The 19,273-nt window shown below is 44.5% G+C and overlaps 1 protein-coding gene across 1 annotated transcript; it reads left to right on the top strand.

Annotated features, from left to right (window-relative positions):
• Positions 1-502: 502 nt before the first annotated feature.
• Positions 503-15,879, top strand: CRKL (CRK like proto-oncogene, adaptor protein). Its single transcript, XM_070951374.1, has 3 exons — positions 503-878; positions 2,082-2,541; positions 12,579-15,879. The coding sequence occupies exons 1-3, from the start codon at positions 526-528 to the stop codon at positions 12,711-12,713; spliced, it is 948 nt and encodes a 315-aa protein (XP_070807475.1). The 5' UTR covers positions 503-525; the 3' UTR covers positions 12,714-15,879.
• Positions 15,880-19,273: the final 3,394 nt, after the last annotated feature.

Genomic DNA, 19,273 nt, shown 5'->3' with positions numbered 1-19,273 from the left:
CCTTCCTTTCCCTTCCCTTCCTTGGAAAACTTCCAACCTCGGTTGCTGCTCTTCCTCTTAATAAACGCCGTTGCTGGTTGACGATTCCAAATGCGGTCCCGACGCTCTTTTGCGAGCCTGCCGTGCTTGCTTGGATTGTTCTCCTCCGGCGCCGGACAATCAAGCCACCCGGGCAACAGGGAAACGGCCTCGGCCTCGCTGGCCCAAAGCAGAGGAGCCCCCGAGCGCCGCACTCGCTCCCGAGGCCTCCCCCGCCCGGACAGCCGCTCGCGGGACCGGAGGACGACGAGCGGGAAGAGGGCCCGCCCCCTCCGGACTCCGCGCGCAAGCCCCGCCCCCCCTCTCCGGGCGGAAGTCCCGCCAGCCCCCGAGGAAGAGGCTGGGTGCGCCTGCGCAGAGAACGTGTCGCGCGCCGCCGCCGCCGCCTCCTCCTCCTCCTCCCGCTCCGCTGCGGCGCCATTTTGGCGCAGGCTCCGGCGGGCGCGGCGGCAAGGCCGGAGCAGCGGCGCGAGAGCCCCGCCCGCCATGATGTCGTCGCCGCCCCCGCCGCCGCCCGCCTCCGCGTCCTCGTCGGGGCGCCGCTTCGACTCGTCGGACCGGGCGTCGTGGTACGCGGGCCCGCTGTCGCGGGCGGAGGCGCAGGGCCGGCTTCAGGGCCAGCGGCACGGGACCTTCCTGGTGCGCGACTCGTCCACCTGCCCCGGCGACTACGTGCTGTCGGTGTCGGAGAACGCGCGCGTCTCGCACTACATCATCAACTCGCTGCCCGGGCGGCGCTTCAAGATCGGCGACCAGGAGTTCGAGCACCTGCCGGCCCTGCTGGACTTCTACAAGGTCCACTACCTGGACACCACCACCCTGCTGGAGCCCGCGCCCAGGTCAGCCCGGCCCTCCGCCCGCGGGGTCGCCGAAGGGGAGGGGGGCAGGCCGCCCTTCATCGCTTCGCCTTTCAGCGGGTTGATTTAAAAAGGCTCCTCGCGTGAGCAGCTTTTCAGGGAAATGGGCGTCGGGCAAACCCAGAGCCCCCATCGCCCCCCCCGCCCCCATTTAGGCCCGAAGGCCCCCGGGGCTCCCCGAGACGGGCCCGTCTTTAACTGAACGCCTTTGATGGAGAAGGACTCTGGGCAGCCCACAAAGAGAATAAAAGGCCCTTCAGTTCAAAGAGACAAAGTGAAAGAAACACCAATAATGTAAAGACCAAATAAAGATCAAGAGGGCAGATCTGGCCAACCACATAAAATCCCCATGTCAACAAAACTCACCAGGAGCTCCGGCCGCCCTTCCCAGGGCCACTGGGTCAGACAGCAGAAGAAACTCCGGGGACGTTTTTGTACCCAAGAGTATAAAACTACTGAAGATTCCCTATGGGTGCAGAAGTAAAAAAGCCAATTCTGATGATTTCGCTCCAAGGCAGCATAGGAAAACTTCCTCCCATTGTCCACCAATCGTTTGAACTCCCTTTGTTTTGGGACTGGTCTGTCTACCTCGGACATCCCCAGCTGGCGACCTTGAGGTGTTCGGTCTCTCTCAGGGTTCTAGTTGGCACGCTTGCATTCCAGATTTCCCTCCCAAATCTCCCTTACGTTCCAGTGCTTTCCCTCCCCTCTCCCGTTACAGTTGTCTGACTGCAATTGCCTAGTTGCAGGCTGGGCTTCCAAGCTAGTCACCCATGACAGCCAGGGAGAAGAGCCCTCCAGAATGCTATCAGGGTGAGGTGGAATTTCATTCCAGGTGGTGGGCACTAAAACAGAAGGCATGCCCTAAGCCCCAAAAGGTGACACTGTTGTTTAATGGCATCAACCTTGTTGGTTCACATTAGCCGAGTAGAAACCAGCATTGTTGTGTAGGGCTTTATTAGTGACAATCAGCACAGGTGGCCGGCGTAATGTGTGCATACGAAGGTTTGTCTATTATTGCATCACTAGATGCTAGACTACACGAAGCTTTCAAGTGTCTTCAAGGGCAACCCCATGTAAGCACTTTAGAATAGTTGAGCAATCGGGTGACTAAACAACAAAAGATAATGTTATGAGGATGTCATTGTTTCATAAGAGATTGAGTAATTCCCATGTCGCCTTCAGGTATCCGCTGATGGGTTCTGGTACTGGCTCTGGTGCATCAGCTGCAGAGGAGAATGTGGAATATGTTCGGACTCTTTATGACTTTACTGGTAACGATGCGGAGGATCTACCATTTAAAAAGGGGGAGATACTCGTCATCGTAGAAAAACCCGAAGACCAGTGGTGGAGTGCCAGAAACAAAGACGGGCGCATTGGGATGATCCCTGTTCCTTATGTTGAGAAGCTTGTGAGATCATCTCCTCATGGGAAGCATGGGGGCAGGAATTCCAATAGCTATGGGATTCCCGAGCCCGCTCATGCCTATGCTCAGCCTCAGACCTCGAGTCCTCTTCCCAGTGCCACCCATACTCCTGGAGCTGTCATCAACCCCTTGCCTTCGACCCAGAATGGACCAGTCTATGCCAAAGCCATTCAAAAGAGGGTTCCTTGTGCTTATGACAAGACTGCCTTGGCATTAGAGGTAAGCCATTCAGCTGGAGCAGGTTCCATGCAGCTTAGATCAGTTTCCTCATCCGGTTGGAAGGGCCTATCTCAAACAGGTTGTTCTCTCTGCTCTCTGGTTTTCATGGACTAGTAAATAATTGGATGTTCTGATCCCACCTCCCACGGTCACTCTTAAATGTGGAGCCTCTGGTAAAACTCTGCCTCTTTGTGATCAGGCTTAGTGATTAGGCTTGGTGTGGGGGATGCAGCTGACATTTTCAGGTTTTGCAATCCATGGAGGCCTTTCAGCCGTTAGTGAATCTGCTTCTCTACTGCAGAATATTAAAATTCCTTGAATGTTATGAAAGGATGACTGTTCACTTTCTAAATATTTAAGCAAAGTAGCCTTGTATAAGTACTCCTTGTTCATTCCTTCTGCTGAACCTGGGTTGTAAAGTCCTAGGCCCATATTGACTGTCTTACTCAGGATGGAGCAAATTTCTCCAGATGTTAAATTCAATAAAAGCATTAAGGTCATTTATTCAGAACAAAAAAAATATTTCATTTTTTCACAATTTTGAAAGTGCCTTATAGTTATGTTTCTAGGGCTTGTAATAAACAAGCCTTTGACACTACTCTTCTTTCCCCATTCCACAGCTGCAGAATATACTTTCTTTTTATTGGTTAATTTTCTCAGACTGTTCTCAGTGTAAATATCCAGTTATCTTATTGTATTGTGTGTACTATTTTGTTCAGCCTTATTTTCTCATTATATTCTTAACAATTTGGTTTTGAGCAAATTTGGTCTGAAGTGAACTCCCACTGTGGCAGGGCTTACCTATAAGATATAGGCTTATAGCCTAAGCTTGCTTTCACAGTTGTATTTCTTAATCCTTTCTATTTCTTCTTGAAAAATACAGTAAAAGCCCCAGGCACTTACCCTCTTTCTGTAACTCTTTGGTCATGTTACCCAGTTGTTTTTATCATATGCTTATCCTCCCTTTTTCTTATACCTGATTACTGTTGCCATGGCCTCTTTAATTTTTGATTGAACAAATGCCAATATTTTGAATTCTGCCAAAAGAGCTTTAAACATTTCCTCTTGATTGAGCAATTATAGAAAATGCTTTTCTTTGTGGTCCACTTCAAAAATGTCAAAGTACTTTTGCTTTTGTTTCCCTTTCTTCTTCCTTATCCAAGGTATTATTAAACTATGTTGTTTTCAGTTGATTGATATAGGTAGAATTTGGCCTTTGCTATCTGCACCTTAGCCAACGTTTTCTTCTCTTATGTTTCAAGAGATTTAAAGATTTCTTCAGAATGTCCTTACTTTTTATGAGGGAGTAAAGAATTGCAAGCAGTATGCAGCACCCCAGTATCCTGAGATTTTATTGCCAACATTCAGCAGGAAAAACCATCTATTTAATCAATATATATATAGCTGTCCAACTTGCAATGACTACTTTTCATATAAACAGGTAGTAATGATAGCAGTTTACCTCTCAAGTGGCTTCCTGTTCCCATTCCTTCTCTAATGCTTGGGAAAAGGGGCATCCCAAATGTCAACCAAGTCCCTTGCGGTAGAACTTAATCCTTTATCATATGGCATATTGAAACCCTCCAAACAATTAACTGTGTCCCTGATTTAATTGCCTTAGAAGTGGGCAATTGAATTTTGAAGTGTTTTACGGAGAAAGGAGTTGGATAATGAAACATTATTTTCCAAATGATATTTTGGAACCTGCAAGAGATGGTGCCTAGTTATGGGTGCTTTGATATTCAAATTTAGTTTTAAAAAATTAAAAGGTCAAAACTGGTGTTTTTCCCTTTATAATTGACAAGGTAGGTGGTACTATTCATACTTGAATTGCTCTTTTAGCGCCTAGCTATATCTTTTCAAGTGACATCCCTGTCTGCTTCTACATTGTCATATTGCCAACAGTTGGAATTCAGCATCTTCACAATGTACCAGCTACAGAGCAGAGGAGCATTTCCTAGCCTCTCCGGGTGGCTCCTGAGTGCTGCCCAGCATCCAGGCTGCCCTCTGCTCATTTAGTGCTGCTCATGATACCAGTTGCTAGGAAGCCGCAGGAAAAGGGCTCTTTCATCCCGCAGGTCAGGCTGAGCAGCTTCCCAAAGATGCACAATTGATAGTTGTGTGAGGTGGAGTGGTGGACTAGATCAGGGCCTGATCCCACCAGGCTCTTCCTGTGTTTTGGTAGCATCTGGAAGCCTGAAAGATTGATAGGACTGATGAGCTGGCATTTAATAGACGATGGACTGTGTATTAAAGGAAATTGAATGCAGTAAATGGAGAAAGAGAAAGGGAGATCGAAAGGGTGGGAGCACATGGGATAAGTGGCAGCCAAATCAGGACTCTGGGTGTACACTGTTGCCCCATGAAGCAATTCCTGACAACAGAGGACCCTTCAGCTCTGCCTCATGAATTTTCCTTGGCTTATTTTGGGTTCGCCTGGGGATGTTTCCGAAGAGATATTTAGTCACTGGCTTGCAGGTGGAGATTTTGGGTGTTTGTTTGGTTTGTCATGAGAAGCTAAACATGGCCTGACTTGGTACTAATTTAATGAGATAGGAACCCCCTCCCCCACAAAGAAACCCTAAGGCCGTAAACTGCTGAGCAGGAGATTGACGAAAAATCTCAGATGACAGCAGTGGCAAACCACTTCCTGCTTCCTGCCCAGATGTGTCTGTGACATTTTGCTCAGCTTCAAGGATATTTTGCATTCCTTTGCTTAGGTCAGTGGGTCTCAACCTTCCTAATGCCTTCCTAATTAAGTTTATGTAAGAAAACTACCACCACATTAAAGGGGGGGGGATCCACAGATCATGTTTTGCATAGTCAAAAGAAATGCAAGTTGGGCAAAAGAGGTCATCTGAGACTGATAATCTGATAATGTTTATATGTTGAGTAAAATCCGCACATATGCAGGAGAGGATGAATCTATTTTATCAGGCTTTGAATTAAATTCTTAAAAACAATGTTTGTTGTAATTAGATAAAATTCTAATGTATCATGAGACTAAAATGCAGTATAGCAAAAGTGTTATAATATGGCAGGAAATGGAAACTTTTTGTTTTTTAATGCTAAGAGGTTGAATGTTGAGAGGAGATTTTCTTTAGTCACAGAAAATGGGAGAATTCCTCTTTAAAATTATACAATCAAGCAGTCCATTTGGACATGCAATTCCATTTATGCCAGCAGACAGAGCAAAAACAAAAGACCAGACAGCAGACTTACAAAGGCTGGATAGATACATGGGTCAAAGGTTCTTTTTCCCCAAAGGATCTTGTGAAAGCAAGCTGTATAAATAATATATTTACTAACCTGTTTCTGGGATGTCTAGAATTGAAAAGGGGCAGATCCCCACCATCCCCCTGATGGTGCATCTTGATTTTTAGGATTCAGCTTGATTAATGTGGATTCAACTTAAATCCTTTTGCAGCTGCAGGTAACACCTAAATGGCATTCAACTCCAATATGATCAGTGTGCATGTGTGTCTATAACCATGAGTTGCGGTTATTACATGTAACAGCCACGTCTCATTTAGCAATTGCCTTGGATAGCAACCGTTCACAAATATGACTGTAATAAGCAGTGACAAACACTTTTTGCTTCCTCCTGATGCAAGATTTTGACAAAGGTCTGTGGAAGTTTTGGCTGCAGGAGAGCACCATGGGGTTCAGCCTCCCCGCAGCTGCTCTTTCCAACGCAAGAGGAACTGTCCCCAAGCCAAGGGGACATCACTGCCATCTCTTTTTCTTTGGGAAAGAAACTGTCCCAACCCTTCAATGACGCACAAGGCTGGCAGTGAGGCCTCTCAAGGACATCTGTATTGGCTGGAGCACAAAGGCAAACACGACTTTGGGAGAGCATTCCCAGGCAGGGCAGGAGGAAGGGGCAGAATGGACCTCGGGGGCACTTCCAGGCCAGGTAGGGCCACTTTAACTGATGGCCTGTTTTTTTTTTTGTTTTTTTTTTTAAAACAAGGCTGGGCTAAGCGGGGTGGTGGTGGTGTACAGTGTCAGCCTGTCTCTCTCTGCCAAGCCAGCTGTCTCTTGGGGAGGAGGAATGTGCTGTGAAGACCCAGGGGCCAGCCACCTCCCTCGCGTGCCAAAGGGGCAAGTGAGCTGTGCCTGAAATTCTGCCTGGCATTCCAGGCTGTGCTGCGAGGGGCTCGGGAGGCAGGGCTGTTGACAAAAATTGGATTGCCAACATGATCGCCAATGTCCAATGACGGATATGGCACAAGAAGAAGAAGAAATCTTTCCCATTTGATTATTTTCCTGATTTCTCTTGCGCTCCTCCAGGAATAGCAGCCTGCTATTCCTGGAGGAGCTCAGAATTCCTAGCTCTCGGTGGTCTCTTCTTTTCCACCTTTTTCCAGATAGATTCAATAGCCTTTTCACCTTCTTTTGTTTGTGTGTTTTTAACATTCCTTAATATTTTTGTTTGCTTCATCTTTACTGATGTCATATATTACAGACTGGACTCCTTCAGGCACTCCAGTTTATTCAGTGTAACCCGTAACATCTATTCTGTAGCTTCATCACATGAAATATTATGGAATTTGCACCTTGTCAGTCTGATTATTTTGTTTTCTTTAAGTTGTAATTTTGGAAAGAGTTCCTCATGCAAGCCACCATCAGCACCAAACTTGTGAATGAGATTTCACAGAACCAGGGCTGTAGAACAACTTAGTTTACGTAGGTAAAACCATCTCTAATCTTAATCAAATTCAATTTTTCCCTTCTATTCTATATTATACCCCTTCCCATTGTCATCTATTTTTATATCCATCCTCACATTGGTTAATTATGTAATATTACAGTTGTTTAATATAAATTCAACATTTTAATATAAATCAATTAGTTATATAACTACCTTTTTTGTATATTAATCAATATGAACATGAATATTCCAATTATTTCCATGCAATCCAATTTCTTACAAATTAGTTAATTATATTTACCAATAATAATAAACCAAATAATTTCCCCCATATATTCCTCCAAACCACAACTTAACCATTTCTGCTTTCAACACAATATACAATTAATAGTATCTCAATTATTACATTTCCCTAGTTAAATAGAGCTTTTTTTCTTTTGTGTTTTAAAATCTTGAACTCTCCACTTTTTCCCTAAATTTCCCATTGTTTGCACCTACCTTTTTTGGTGAGGAAAAAGAAAAGAAATCTGCCTGCCTAATTTTCCAACGTTGCAGCAACAACAAAGCCAACAGCCTGCTTTACTTTCAGTTTCATTTTTCAGCATAGCTAGGGGAAAAAAAATTGTTCCAGCACTCTTTGCAAACAAGCAGCAGAGCCCTGAGCAAAACAGCTGAGAGCAAATCAGCTGAGAGTCGGGAGCCGATCTAATCAAGGGCTAATTAGCCTATGCTGAAGCTCCGCGGGCCAATAAAATTACAAAAAACACCGAACCATTTGTTAAATTGCTGGCTCGCTCGCCCACCACTATTTATTAGCAATAAATAGTGGTGTGGAGGGGCGGGGCAAACCAGCAGAATCCCACCACTGGCTATAGGGCGGCCCTTTGAAGCCCCGCGGCAAGAATTTAAAGTTTTTTTCCCTCTAGCCATCAGCTGGGACTCCGGAGGCAGCAATAGATTGGGAGTGGGCGGGGTAAGCGAAGGGCGACCGGGCGATCCAACAGAGGGTGAGGGTGAGTGAAAGCGTGGGGGGGGGGCGAGAGAGGACTTTGGCGACCCCTATGAAATGGCCGTTCGACCCCCAAAGGGGTCGCGACCCCCAGGTTGAGAACCACTGTTTTAGTGGAAAGACATTTTAGTATAGTGGTGAAGGCACTAGTCCCACTTTCTATACAAAGCCAACTGAGAGACCTTGGGCCAGTCAGTCTCTCTCAGCCCTAGGAAAGAGTCAATGGCAAACCACTTCCAAAATCTGGCTAAGAAAACCGCAGGGCCATGCCCAGGCAGTCACCAGGATGACTCAAAAGCAACTCTTTCTGAAGGACTTTGCTTTCCCAAAAGTGGACCCATTTTCAGGTTGTCATTTTTTGCATATATATCATTTGAATTGATTCATGGAAGGAGACTTTGTTTTGTTGGCTTGAAGGCAGGAGAGCTGCTAGCAAGGAATGAACCAATCCGTCGTCATCATCATCATCATCCACCACGAGAGTTTCTCCCTCCAGTTAGCTTCTCTTTGATCTCAGCTTGAGTGGACCAGGGAGGTTGCGTCTGTGGAGTGAAAGGTGGGATGGAGACCTAACGGATCCTCCTTGTCAGTCCTCCAGATCTTCCAGCAGGCAGAGCTGGGATGGCCCTGCTAACTGCTGCGTGACTGTTGCTGCTAACTGGCTACTATATATACTTATTTTAAAAATATACTTATTTTTTCCTCTCAAGCACAGACACCTTTTATTGGTGGTAGTCTTTTTAATCCACTGGATACCACCCAAAGTAATTAGCCAGTGGAGGGCCCAGGAAAGGGTTGAAAATCAATTATAAATAAAAGAAATTATTTGATTCCCATAGGGAATAGGGCCTAGCTATCTCCGAGACCGCCTGCTGCTACCGACAACCTCCCATCGACCCGTGCGCTCCCACAGAGAGGGCCTCCTCAGGGTGCCATCAGCCAAACAATGTAGGCTGGTGGCCCCCAGGGGGAGGGCCTTCTCTGTGGGGGCTCCCACCCTCTGGAATCAGTTGCCCCCGGAGATAAGAAGAATCCATGACCTCAATGCCTTCCGTCGTTCCCTGAAAACCTATCTTTTTCAGCAAGCCGGGTTGGCTTAGAAAAATTTTTTAAATTCTTTTAATTAGTTTGTGATTCTTAACTTTCGGGCCAAAATTTATATATATTTTTAAATGTTTTAATATTTGTATTCTATGTTTTTTATCTTGGCTGTACACCGCCCTGAGTCCTCAGGGAGAAGGGTGGTATATAAATTGGAAATTAAATTAAATTAAATTAAATTAAATTAAATTAAATTAAATTAATTGACGTTTTAGTGAGGAAGGAGATCCTTGTTTACCTGCGCTTAATGCCATGGGATGCATTTGGAAAGCCTGAGTTTCACGGACAATGTTAATTCTTTTGCTCAGGAAGGAGGTACTCAGTGGGACAGTTCAGGTTTTTTTTTTTACATGGGAAATTCTTTGGGGGAATGGCATTAAACTAGCTGCCTCACAATAAAATAAAACCGCTAGGCGAAATCATCCGTGGTTTTGGGGTATGCTGATATGCTGATGACACACAGCTATACATCTCCACCCCAGACCACCCCAATGATGCCCTTGCTGTGATGTCCCGTTGCCTGGAGGCCGTGCGGATCTGGATGGGGAGAAACAAGCTCAGACTCAACCCCTCCAAGACCGAGTGGCTGTGGCTTCCGGCGTCCCGGTATAGTCAGCTGGTACCATCACTGACAATAGGGGATGAGATCTTGCTCACCACAGAGAGGGCCCGCAACTTGGGTGTCCTCCTGGATTCACGGTTATCTTTAGAAGATCATTTGACGGCCGTGGCCAGGAGTGCCTTTTATCAGGTTCGCCTGATCCTCCAGTTGCGTCCCTTTCTGGATTGGAACGCCTTGCGCATGGTCACTCATGCTCTAGTTACCTCCCGTATGGACTACTGTAATGCTCTCTACATGGGGCTCCCCTTGAAAAGCACCCGGAGGCTCCAACTGGTCCAGAACGTAGCCGCGCAGGTGATTATGGGCGCAGCTCGTTACGCCCATGTAACACCTCTCCTACGTGAGCTGCACTGGCTCCCGGTGGTCTTCCGGGTGTGATTCAAGGTGTTAGTTATCACCTTTAAAGCGCTCCATGGCTTAGGACCTGGGTACCTACGAGACCGTCTTTTGCCACCAATAGCCTCCCACCAACCAGTTCGTTCTCACAGGGAGGGACTACTCAGGGTACCGTCAGTCAAATTATGTCAACTGGCGACTCCCAGGGGGAGGGCCTTCTCTGTGGGGGCTCCAATCCTTTGGAATGAACTGCCCCCGGAGATACGGAATATCCCTGATCTCTGTGCTTTCCGCCGTGCCCTCAAGACAGGCGGGGCTAAACATACGAACATGTGAATGATTTTTTAAATGTTATCTAATTCTGGGTTTTATTTAATTGACCAAACTAAGTAATAATTTTAATTAGCAATTTTATGATGTTTGTGTGTCTATATTTTTCTTGACTGTACACCGCCTTGAGTCCTACGGGAGAAAGGCGGTATAGAAATATAATTAATTAATTAATTAATTAATTAATTAATTAATTAATCAATTAATAAAATGCACTTTGAACTAACTCAGTTCTAAGAAATTGGCTTGTAAATTTTTCACATAATCAAAATAAGACTGATTTATTTGCTTTACAAGCTTCCTCTTTAACTCTAATGATTAATCTGCATAATACATTTGCAGGCAGTAACCAAATGAGGCTTCTAAGCCAGGAGCCCTCTTTTTAAGAGGGTTGAATGTCCTGTCCTGCTAAACTAGTGGAGAATTGTTTTAAATAACATGAAATGAATTTCCTACAATCTAGTACAGCAAAAATACTCCTTTGTGTATATCTGATATCTCAGAATATGTCATGAAGATTGATTGCAGTCCACTCGCTGTGAAAGCGCATTAACTTCTTATCCCCAAAGGGCCAAAATCACTGGGTTGTTTATACGACTCAGTACTGTATGTGCAAGACACAGAATCATCTTGGTTGTGTTGTTAGAGTTTGGACATAATTAAGACATCAAGGTTTTATGGATTAAAAGAATTACTGATAGTCCTTGGCTTATAACCATCATTGGGACCAGAATTTCTGTTGCTAAGAAGGATGTTTCACCCCATTTTATGACTTTTTTTGCCATGATTGTTAAGAAAATCACTGTGGTCGTTAAGCAAATCTGGCTTCCCCCATTGACTTCGTTTATTGGAAATCAACTGGGAACGTCATGAACATCAATCACACGACCCTCTGGGGTGATGCTACAATCATTATAAGCACCTGCTGGTTGCTAAGTGCAGGCATTTTGGTCATGTGACTGTAGGGCTGCTGCAACAAGCAGTCGCAGTGCAAGGTCCAGCTGTAAGCCATCTTTTGAAACTTTAAATGCTTGTGAAGCAAATGGTAGTAAGTCAAAGGCTGCCGATACGCAGAACTGGAAGGAGGAATCCTGAGGTTAAAGCAATTATTGATACAGCATGTTGGTCAACTTCCTGCTAATTCTTTTTTAATAATAAAGGCACATGGAAAAACAGTCCGATCTTTTTAAGTTCCCCAAATAACAATTTTCCAGGCCTTTTCATTTTTTTATTCTGCTTATTAAAACATTTAATGATTTATATTAAAAGATTTCATTGTTTACACTAAATCCAAATCAAAAATCCAAATGTTACTTGTACATGAATGAAGGCCTACAGAGACTGACCTGGGAAGGCATTGCAGGTGTAGAGCTAGGTTAGTCTATGGCAGCCAGAAGTCAAGAGGAGAAAAGAAAGGAGCACCACAAAAGGTGCTACCAGGCACCTGATAGCACCTCTTCTCTAGTCAAGAGAAGAGTGGAAACTTGGTAAAAATGGCAACTTTATAAACAACATGGGAAGAGAAAATATTTTCTTCCCTCATATGTGATGTTAAAATTTGAGATCATCCATTGAAATCCAGAGAGAGAGATTTAGGGTCCCCAGAAGCAGTTTGCATAGTCAGACCATGGAATTGGCTGCCAGCCAGTTTGGGTGATTTCAGAAGAAAAGGTTTGTGGAGAAACCCATTCTACTTGCTGCTTTAGGCCACTGACCTCCTGCCTCAAGTAGGGGTGCCTGGGACCCCAGGACAAGAGGCAGCTCAGATGATGAGATTCCCAAAGGCCGATGACCACTGAAGACTAGCTGAGGTCCTGATCTGAGGTGCATTGTCTTTTGTGGGGGGGGGGGTGTATGCAGATCACTTGAAGGAATGTGAGAATGTTCTTGAAATGCAATTATTGTAGGAAGAAATAACTTGAACCTTTCCAATTTCATTTTGTGTATATATGCAGTTGTTGTTGTTTTTTTTTTCTTTTTTGCAGGTTGGTGACATTGTGAAGATCACAAGGATGAATATCAATGGTCAGTGGGAAGGAGAAGTCCATGGAAGAAAAGGGCTCTTCCCCTTCACACACGTCAAAATAATTGACCCTCAGAATCCCGATGAAAATGAGTGATCTGCTGGCCCATGTCTGCAATGCTGCTTCCTTTTTCTGGCTATCTTGAGCATCATTTGAAGTGCGATGGTTGTTGATGGCGCAGCTAAGGATTGCCAGTCATTCGTGTTTCCATCTTGCAGTGATTTCACAGCTCGACCGTGTCTCTTTTGGGAACGCACCTGGTAGTCCGGCATTTGCAGTTTCTCCTAGAAGGTTTTTGGACTGTGAGCTGATTGTGGTGCTATCTAGGCAGAGGGGGAGGGATTGAGACATCCAGTTTCTTTGCCGAAATGGATATTTTACTCAGAAAGAGAATTCTAAACAATTTTGTCTAACTCCAAACAATAATAAAAATGCATTTTTATGAGGCATGGAAGATGAGAGCACATAATCATGTTAAACAATTATGTCTTTAGGGAATTATTGATGCTTCTGTGCTACAAAGAAGGGTTTTTTGAGTTTGCCATTGATTTAGAATAAATTGTAGCAAACTCTTGAAAATTACATTTCTTCATTGTCATCTTTATAACCATGTATAATTGATTCATTTGCCATATGTTGCCTAAACCTCTTGTTTGATTCAGATTTATTTAGATCTGAAATGATACAACTTTTTAGAAAAAACTTATGCGAGCTTTGATGAAACTACATTTATCCCTTTAAAATCTTGTTTTTTTAAAAAAAGCAAAAACAACAGCATTGATAATCAGTTACAGAGAATTCAACAATAACTCAAAAGATACTCTTGGTCCTATGTTTTCTGCATGGAGGCGCAGGAGTACAAAGTCATGGTAAAATCATTTCTCTGCGCTAAGTTTAAACACAATGAAATATGATAATGAAGAAACTTGAATGTTGGTTATAGCATGTGAAGACCTTGACTCCCTCAGTGATGTTTTTGAAAGTTCACTGGTGCTGGTCTCTTGAGCGGTTGGACCTCAGGAGTGACACATCTAACTTAGTATTCATGTGCCTTAATCAGAGGATGACAGGTGCTGAAGGGGACAGACAGTTGGAACAGTTCAGTCTAGAGAGAAACCTTTCGGATCACCAGCAGTGCTGGGCAGGTAGCTGATCTGGGGAAAGGACTGTGAATTAGACTTGCCTGGATGCTTCCTAATGGACCATAATGTGGCTGTTCTATTAAGTGCCTGGGCACGTTTGAATGACTGTCGTACTACTGAGCTTTGTGTTTGGAATATTTAAGCTGCACTAAATGTCCGTCTGCCATACAATAATTCTGCCGCACAGCTGGCCTAATTCTATGAACAATCCTTCAGGGCAGTACCCAAACTATGTATAAACGTTTTGCCTTGATGAGCTGCAGGGTGAGCAAGGACACTTGGAATTGAGCTAGTTGTGATTCTGCTGGGCTACCTGTAGAACAGCCAACACTTTCCCTTTTCTTTGGTTAGCTCCACCCTCAGTTGCTTTCTTGGTAAACAGAGGTTTAGGTTTCATAGACAACTGTGCAATTGAGTCTTGAGCAAGAGAAGCCGGCAGTCAGTGGCCTTCACACCCATCAAGAGTAGACTTTGAACAGCTTTGATCAGAGCTGGTAAAGGCAGTTCAGGTGCAACGTACTAAATTGATGGTACATTTCAATGGCATCCAGATGTTGGCTACTTTACTGTTTTTTTTTTCTCTGTTTTGTTCTTTCCTACCTAGAGAAGCTGGATGTGCTCCTGATTGTGAATGTCACAAAGGGTGAACTGTCCTTGCTGTTTGCTTAGGAATATTCATAAGCATTCAGAGAGCCACCTCTGGAAGCCAGCTACGCTCTGCGTAATTTTGAGGATTTTTTCAGTCTGTGCTTCCTTGAAGTGGAATCCTTGTCAGGTGACTCAGAAATTTAATTCGCTCATTGAGCAGGAGTGTGCAAACTGTGCCCATTGGCTGCGGAAGGTCTTCCGTTTCTTCATTGCAACAATTGATGCCTCAGGTTAGCAAGGAAGTCCTAAGAATGGTCCCTCACCAAGAAAGTCCGGACTCAGATCAAGGAAGGTCTTGCAGATTGTCTTATTAAGGAGTGAAAAGCATTTGTTCTGATATTTCATATGTGTTGTAATTTTACTTTGCTGGGGGTGGAATTGGAGATGAAATATTGTAGAATGAGAATATTTGAACACTGGTTTGGCTGCCCCGCCAGTAATAAACTTTTCTGGTGTCTCCAGCTGAATGTGACAGTTGGTTGCCATTCTAAAGGGTAGCCTGAAGTTCACACATCTTTTAAGTCAGTGAAGCATCATTTGAATTCTGGGCAGTTGAGGGGAGGGGGGGTTCTCTGGTCTCTCCAGGAAGAGCTGGAGGATGCCTAGCTGAAATAGGCAGTATGTGGGAAAGGCCTTAGGGTGAGTGTGTGTGAGATGCGGCCTAGGGACAGGATAACCCACAGCTGCACAGTGGGTAGAGCAAGAGGTTCAGAAGGGCTCCCTAATTTATCAGTCTGCAAAGGAGACAATAGAATATTTGTACTTTCAGACTAGCAAGATTCTATTAATGTAGCTTTACAATAAAGTTATTAGGCCTAAACCCAAAGATGACACAGTGAAATCCTATTAATTCCAATCCTTTATTAGTCTACTTCTAATGGCAGAATCTTGCCAAACTAAAGCTATGACTTCCTACCTTAATAGAGTGGATGGACTAGAAGACCTCCAAGGTTTATCCTAAGAGATTCTAACCCTGAACCACTTCCCTACTCCCTGGCAAAGCTCGGCTTCTCCAGATAGAATAAGCTTATTTGGTCATGTTTCCTGTCTGGTCTATTGACACCTAGCTTACAATCTTCTCTTTACAGCCCAAGAAATTAGGGAGATTCCCTCCTGAGCCCTCAGCCCTCTATTCCCTAGGCTGCCTCTCCTCCCCATGCCCCAAGGTCTTTCTCACACACCACTGCAGGCTGCCAGTCCACTTCTTTGGGCCGAATGAGGTGGACTGAGGCTCTTGCTCACCAGGCTCCTGAGATTTGTGGACTTTGCGTCCCGTTTGAGAGTTTGTCAAAGATTTTTATTTTATGCAACAAATTAACAGTATTAAGTATATTTTTAGAACATGTGAAATGTGTTAAAATTAGTGCCTTTTTGTTTTCTTAATATAGTTCACTACTGGTCCCACATCGAGCAAAGGAGTTCAGTGCCCTATTTGTATTACTTTCAATAAAACATGCATCCTGTTTGCAGAATCCTTGTCCCATTTCTTTCCTTGGCTAGCTTGTCATCCAGCTCTGAGCAAAAGGTAAAAAGCGAGGGGGGTTTTAGTGCCTTGAACAGCAGACCTCTCCCTACTGGCTGCTTCTCCCTTATGGGCAGGGGGCTCTAAGGCAGAGGTCCCTTGGTGCAATCCAGGCAATGTAATTTATATATGGATTGAATCAGTTTTTGTCCTGAACTCATCCCAAAGTACCACAGAAATGCAGGCGGAGCATTTTAAACAGTATTTTATGAGCTCCCATCACCAGAGAATAATTGAACAGAACAAATAGAGGAACTCTTTTGTTACACACAAAGGTGTGCCAGACCAGAACAGTGGAACAGTCACCTCATAGATTGACAAACAGTTACCCCCTTCCAGAATGTGGCAAGTGTGTAGTGCATTCTGGGAGGCCTTGAAATGTTGCTTCCTGCAGGCAGTAAGTTGTGGGCATGAAGGAAAGCAACACTTCGTGCAGACCTCAGATCTTGTGTTCCAAAAAGGTGGCCAAGAAAAAGACTCGAGTCTTTTCAGATGCCAAGAGCAGAGAAGAGAATGAACCCAATGGCACCCAATTCCCAACAGAACAGTTGCCCTTTGCTTCCAGCCCTGAAGTGAGTGGCAAGTCACCCCCAAAACATGGAGTCTTGTGTAAAGGACGGGGGGTTTTGCTCCAGTGTTCAACTCTCCAATGATTACCCAATAATCCTCCGGTGAGACCTGTTAGGCTTTGTGGGCCTTGTCACCTTTGCAGAAGACATCTTTGGGGTGCCTCCTGCCCATATTCAGCACCCCTTGGGAAAGGTGCCTTCTCACCAACATGCATAAGGGAACAGAGGGCATTGGCTCCAGTCTGCCCTGCCTCCAGTGATAGATCCTGAGCTTTCTGCAGAGAAGGCGGCATAGCTTCTAACCCTGTATTCGCGGGTGGGGGAATCACCCACTGGCTGAAGCTTTGATCTGGAGCATAAGGCGCACAGGTTAGCCCCTGGGATTTGGGTTTGCCAGCTGGCTCTTCGGCATGTCCAGTCATCCCGGTGTTGTCCTGCCAGAGTGGAAGGAGCAGAGTGGCAGCCAAACTTTCATGAGGTTTGGGGTCTTGCTCTGGAGCCATGGGGAAGTCCAGCTGATGGGGCCTGGCCCAGAATTCATTGAAAGTGCTCAAGTCCTTGAAAGGGGCTGGCAGGGATACCTCATCAGCTGCAGGAAACCTGAGGGATGGGGAGACAGAGTTGCATTTGTTTGAAGAAGCAGCCAATTGGTTGTCATAGTAGGGGAGGGGAGAAATGACTGATAGCTGTTGCTATCAATTTACCAAAATTAAAATCATCCCTTCAGTTGCTCCACTGAAGTTTCTTGACTTCCTTCAGTTCCACAACAGATATTTGTCCTTTTAATTTCATGCTTTAATATTAGCTGTCTATCCACATAAAGATGGCTTGGCAAGAAACCTTAATTATTGAAAACCTGGAGACATAATAGTTTAACAACAAACCTGAAGTTCTTACATTCTGGGTCAAAACTTTGGACAGGAGGGGAAAGTGGATTAATGACGTAAGTTCTTTGCTCTCGGGGCAACTGATAAGAAGACCTCTCTTCCTGGAACAATTCTTGTTTTTCCAAATACATTTTGTAAAAATACATTTGACAGAAAAAATTGAAATATTCTGAACACAAAATGTCATACTTAGAATAGTCATTATTGAGTGTTCAAAGTCTAGATAAAATCCACATTTGGAACATACCAAGCTATTTGGCCCAAAGCAAAGCAAAGCAAAAGCAGTGTCAGGGATGCTGCCATTCCGATGGAGGAGGGGGAGGAGACTATTGGGGTTGCATTCTCTGCATGCTTTCGCTTTTGCTGTAACCGTGTGGGATTCAGAGAGACAAAAAGGACTTTCTCCCAGGCGGTTCTACTGCCACTAAGGTCGCTGCGTCCTGGGGATGAACTGCTATCAAGTTAGTGCCTCAGGGTTCTCAAAACACCTTTGTGGCACTGTATTGATGACCCGTGGACTAGTGAAGGGGGTTGGGATTTTGAATGGGGAAGAATAGCTTAATGCTTTGTGCGGGAACTTCAGATTCTGCCTGATTTCTCTGCAATCACTTTCAGTAAAAGTTCCTTTTGATAACTACTTGTTTCAAGATCATGCTTTCCTGAGGGGCTAGTCCTTACAAGCAGTATGTGCCATTCCATGTTGTTTAGGTCCAATGTTCCACAACTATCAGCCTTACAAGATAGATCCAATTAGAAACATAATCAGATGAACTAATGCTACTTTATTGTAAAGCTACATTAGCATAATCTTGCAAATCTAAAAGTACCAGTACATCTCTTCCCCCCTGCTTTTTTTTTTTTTTTTTTTTTTTTTTTTACAGTTTAAGAAACTAGAGAGGGTCCCTTCTGAGCCTGTCAGCCTGCCACTATCCAGCTGTGGGCTCAGCTGCCTTTTGTCTGACAGTTCTCTTCCTTGGCTGCATCTTGTACCCTGTCTCCCAAAATAATAATAATAATAATAATAATAATAATAATAATAATAATAATAATAATAATAATAATAATAATAATAATAATTTTATTTCTATACCGCCCTTCTCCCGAAGGACTCAGGGCGGTGTACAGCCTATTTAAAAACAGAATAAACATCAATTTAAAATAATTTAAAAGTATTAAATAAATTTGGCTTAATTTAAAAACCCCAAAAATTTAAAACATCCAATTAAAAATTATGTTGCTAACCCAGCCTGGCGGAACAATAGGGTCTTGAGTGCGCAGCGAAATACCCGGAGGTCAGAAATCTTACGAATTTCCAGGGGCAGTTCATTCCACAGGGCTGGTGCTCCCACAGAGAAGGCCCTCCCCCTGGGTGTCGCCAGCCGACATGACTTGGCCGATGGCACCCTGAGGAGACCCTCTCTGTGGAAGCAAACTGGCCTGTGGGAGGCTATTGGTGGCAGAAGACGGTCTCGAAGGTAAAATAACTCCCACATATCATTTGTACAATTGGATTGCACTTTTTTAAAAACAACCATCCATGGAGACCTGGAGAATGTGTTAGCCAATTAAAAACCAGGCACAGCTCCATCTTTATTGCCATTGGCTTAAGTTCAGTGGTGAAATACAAATTTTTCTACTATTGGTTCTGTGGATGTGGCTTGGTGGGCGTGGCAGGGGAAGGATACTGCAAAATCTCCATTCCCACCCCACTCCAGGGGAAGGATACTGCAAAATCCCCATTTCCACCCCACTCTGGGACCAGCCAGAGGTGGTATTTGCCAGTTCTCCGAACTACTCAAAATTTCCATTACCAGTTCTCCAAAACCTGTCAGAAACTGCTGGATTTCACCCCTGCTTAAGTTCATTGAAGGAAGGTTGAGTATAGAAG

This window comes from Pituophis catenifer, unplaced genomic scaffold (assembly GCF_029215685.1).
Source record: "Pituophis catenifer annectens isolate HBS135680 unplaced genomic scaffold, rPitCat1.0.hap2 SCAF_10, whole genome shotgun sequence".
Classification (NCBI taxonomy): domain Eukaryota; kingdom Metazoa; phylum Chordata; class Lepidosauria; order Squamata; family Colubridae; genus Pituophis; species Pituophis catenifer.
Note: the sequence above shows the minus strand (reverse complement) of the source record. Positions and strands in the feature narration are given on the sequence as shown.

What these genes read in the sequence shown, in the direction of transcription:
- CRKL (XM_070951374.1), top strand. Translation starts at nt 526, where the DNA reads ATGATGTCGTCGCCGCCCCCGCCGCCGCCCGCCTCCGCGTCCTCGTCG. An exon ending in CTGCTGGAGCCCGCGCCCAG is followed by an intron (nt 879 to 2,081) that starts GTCAGCCCGGCC and finishes TGTCGCCTTCAG; the next exon opens with GTATCCGCTGATGGGTTCTG. An exon ending in AGACTGCCTTGGCATTAGAG is followed by an intron (nt 2,542 to 12,578) that starts GTAAGCCATTCA and finishes TCTTTTTTGCAG; the next exon opens with GTTGGTGACATTGTGAAGAT.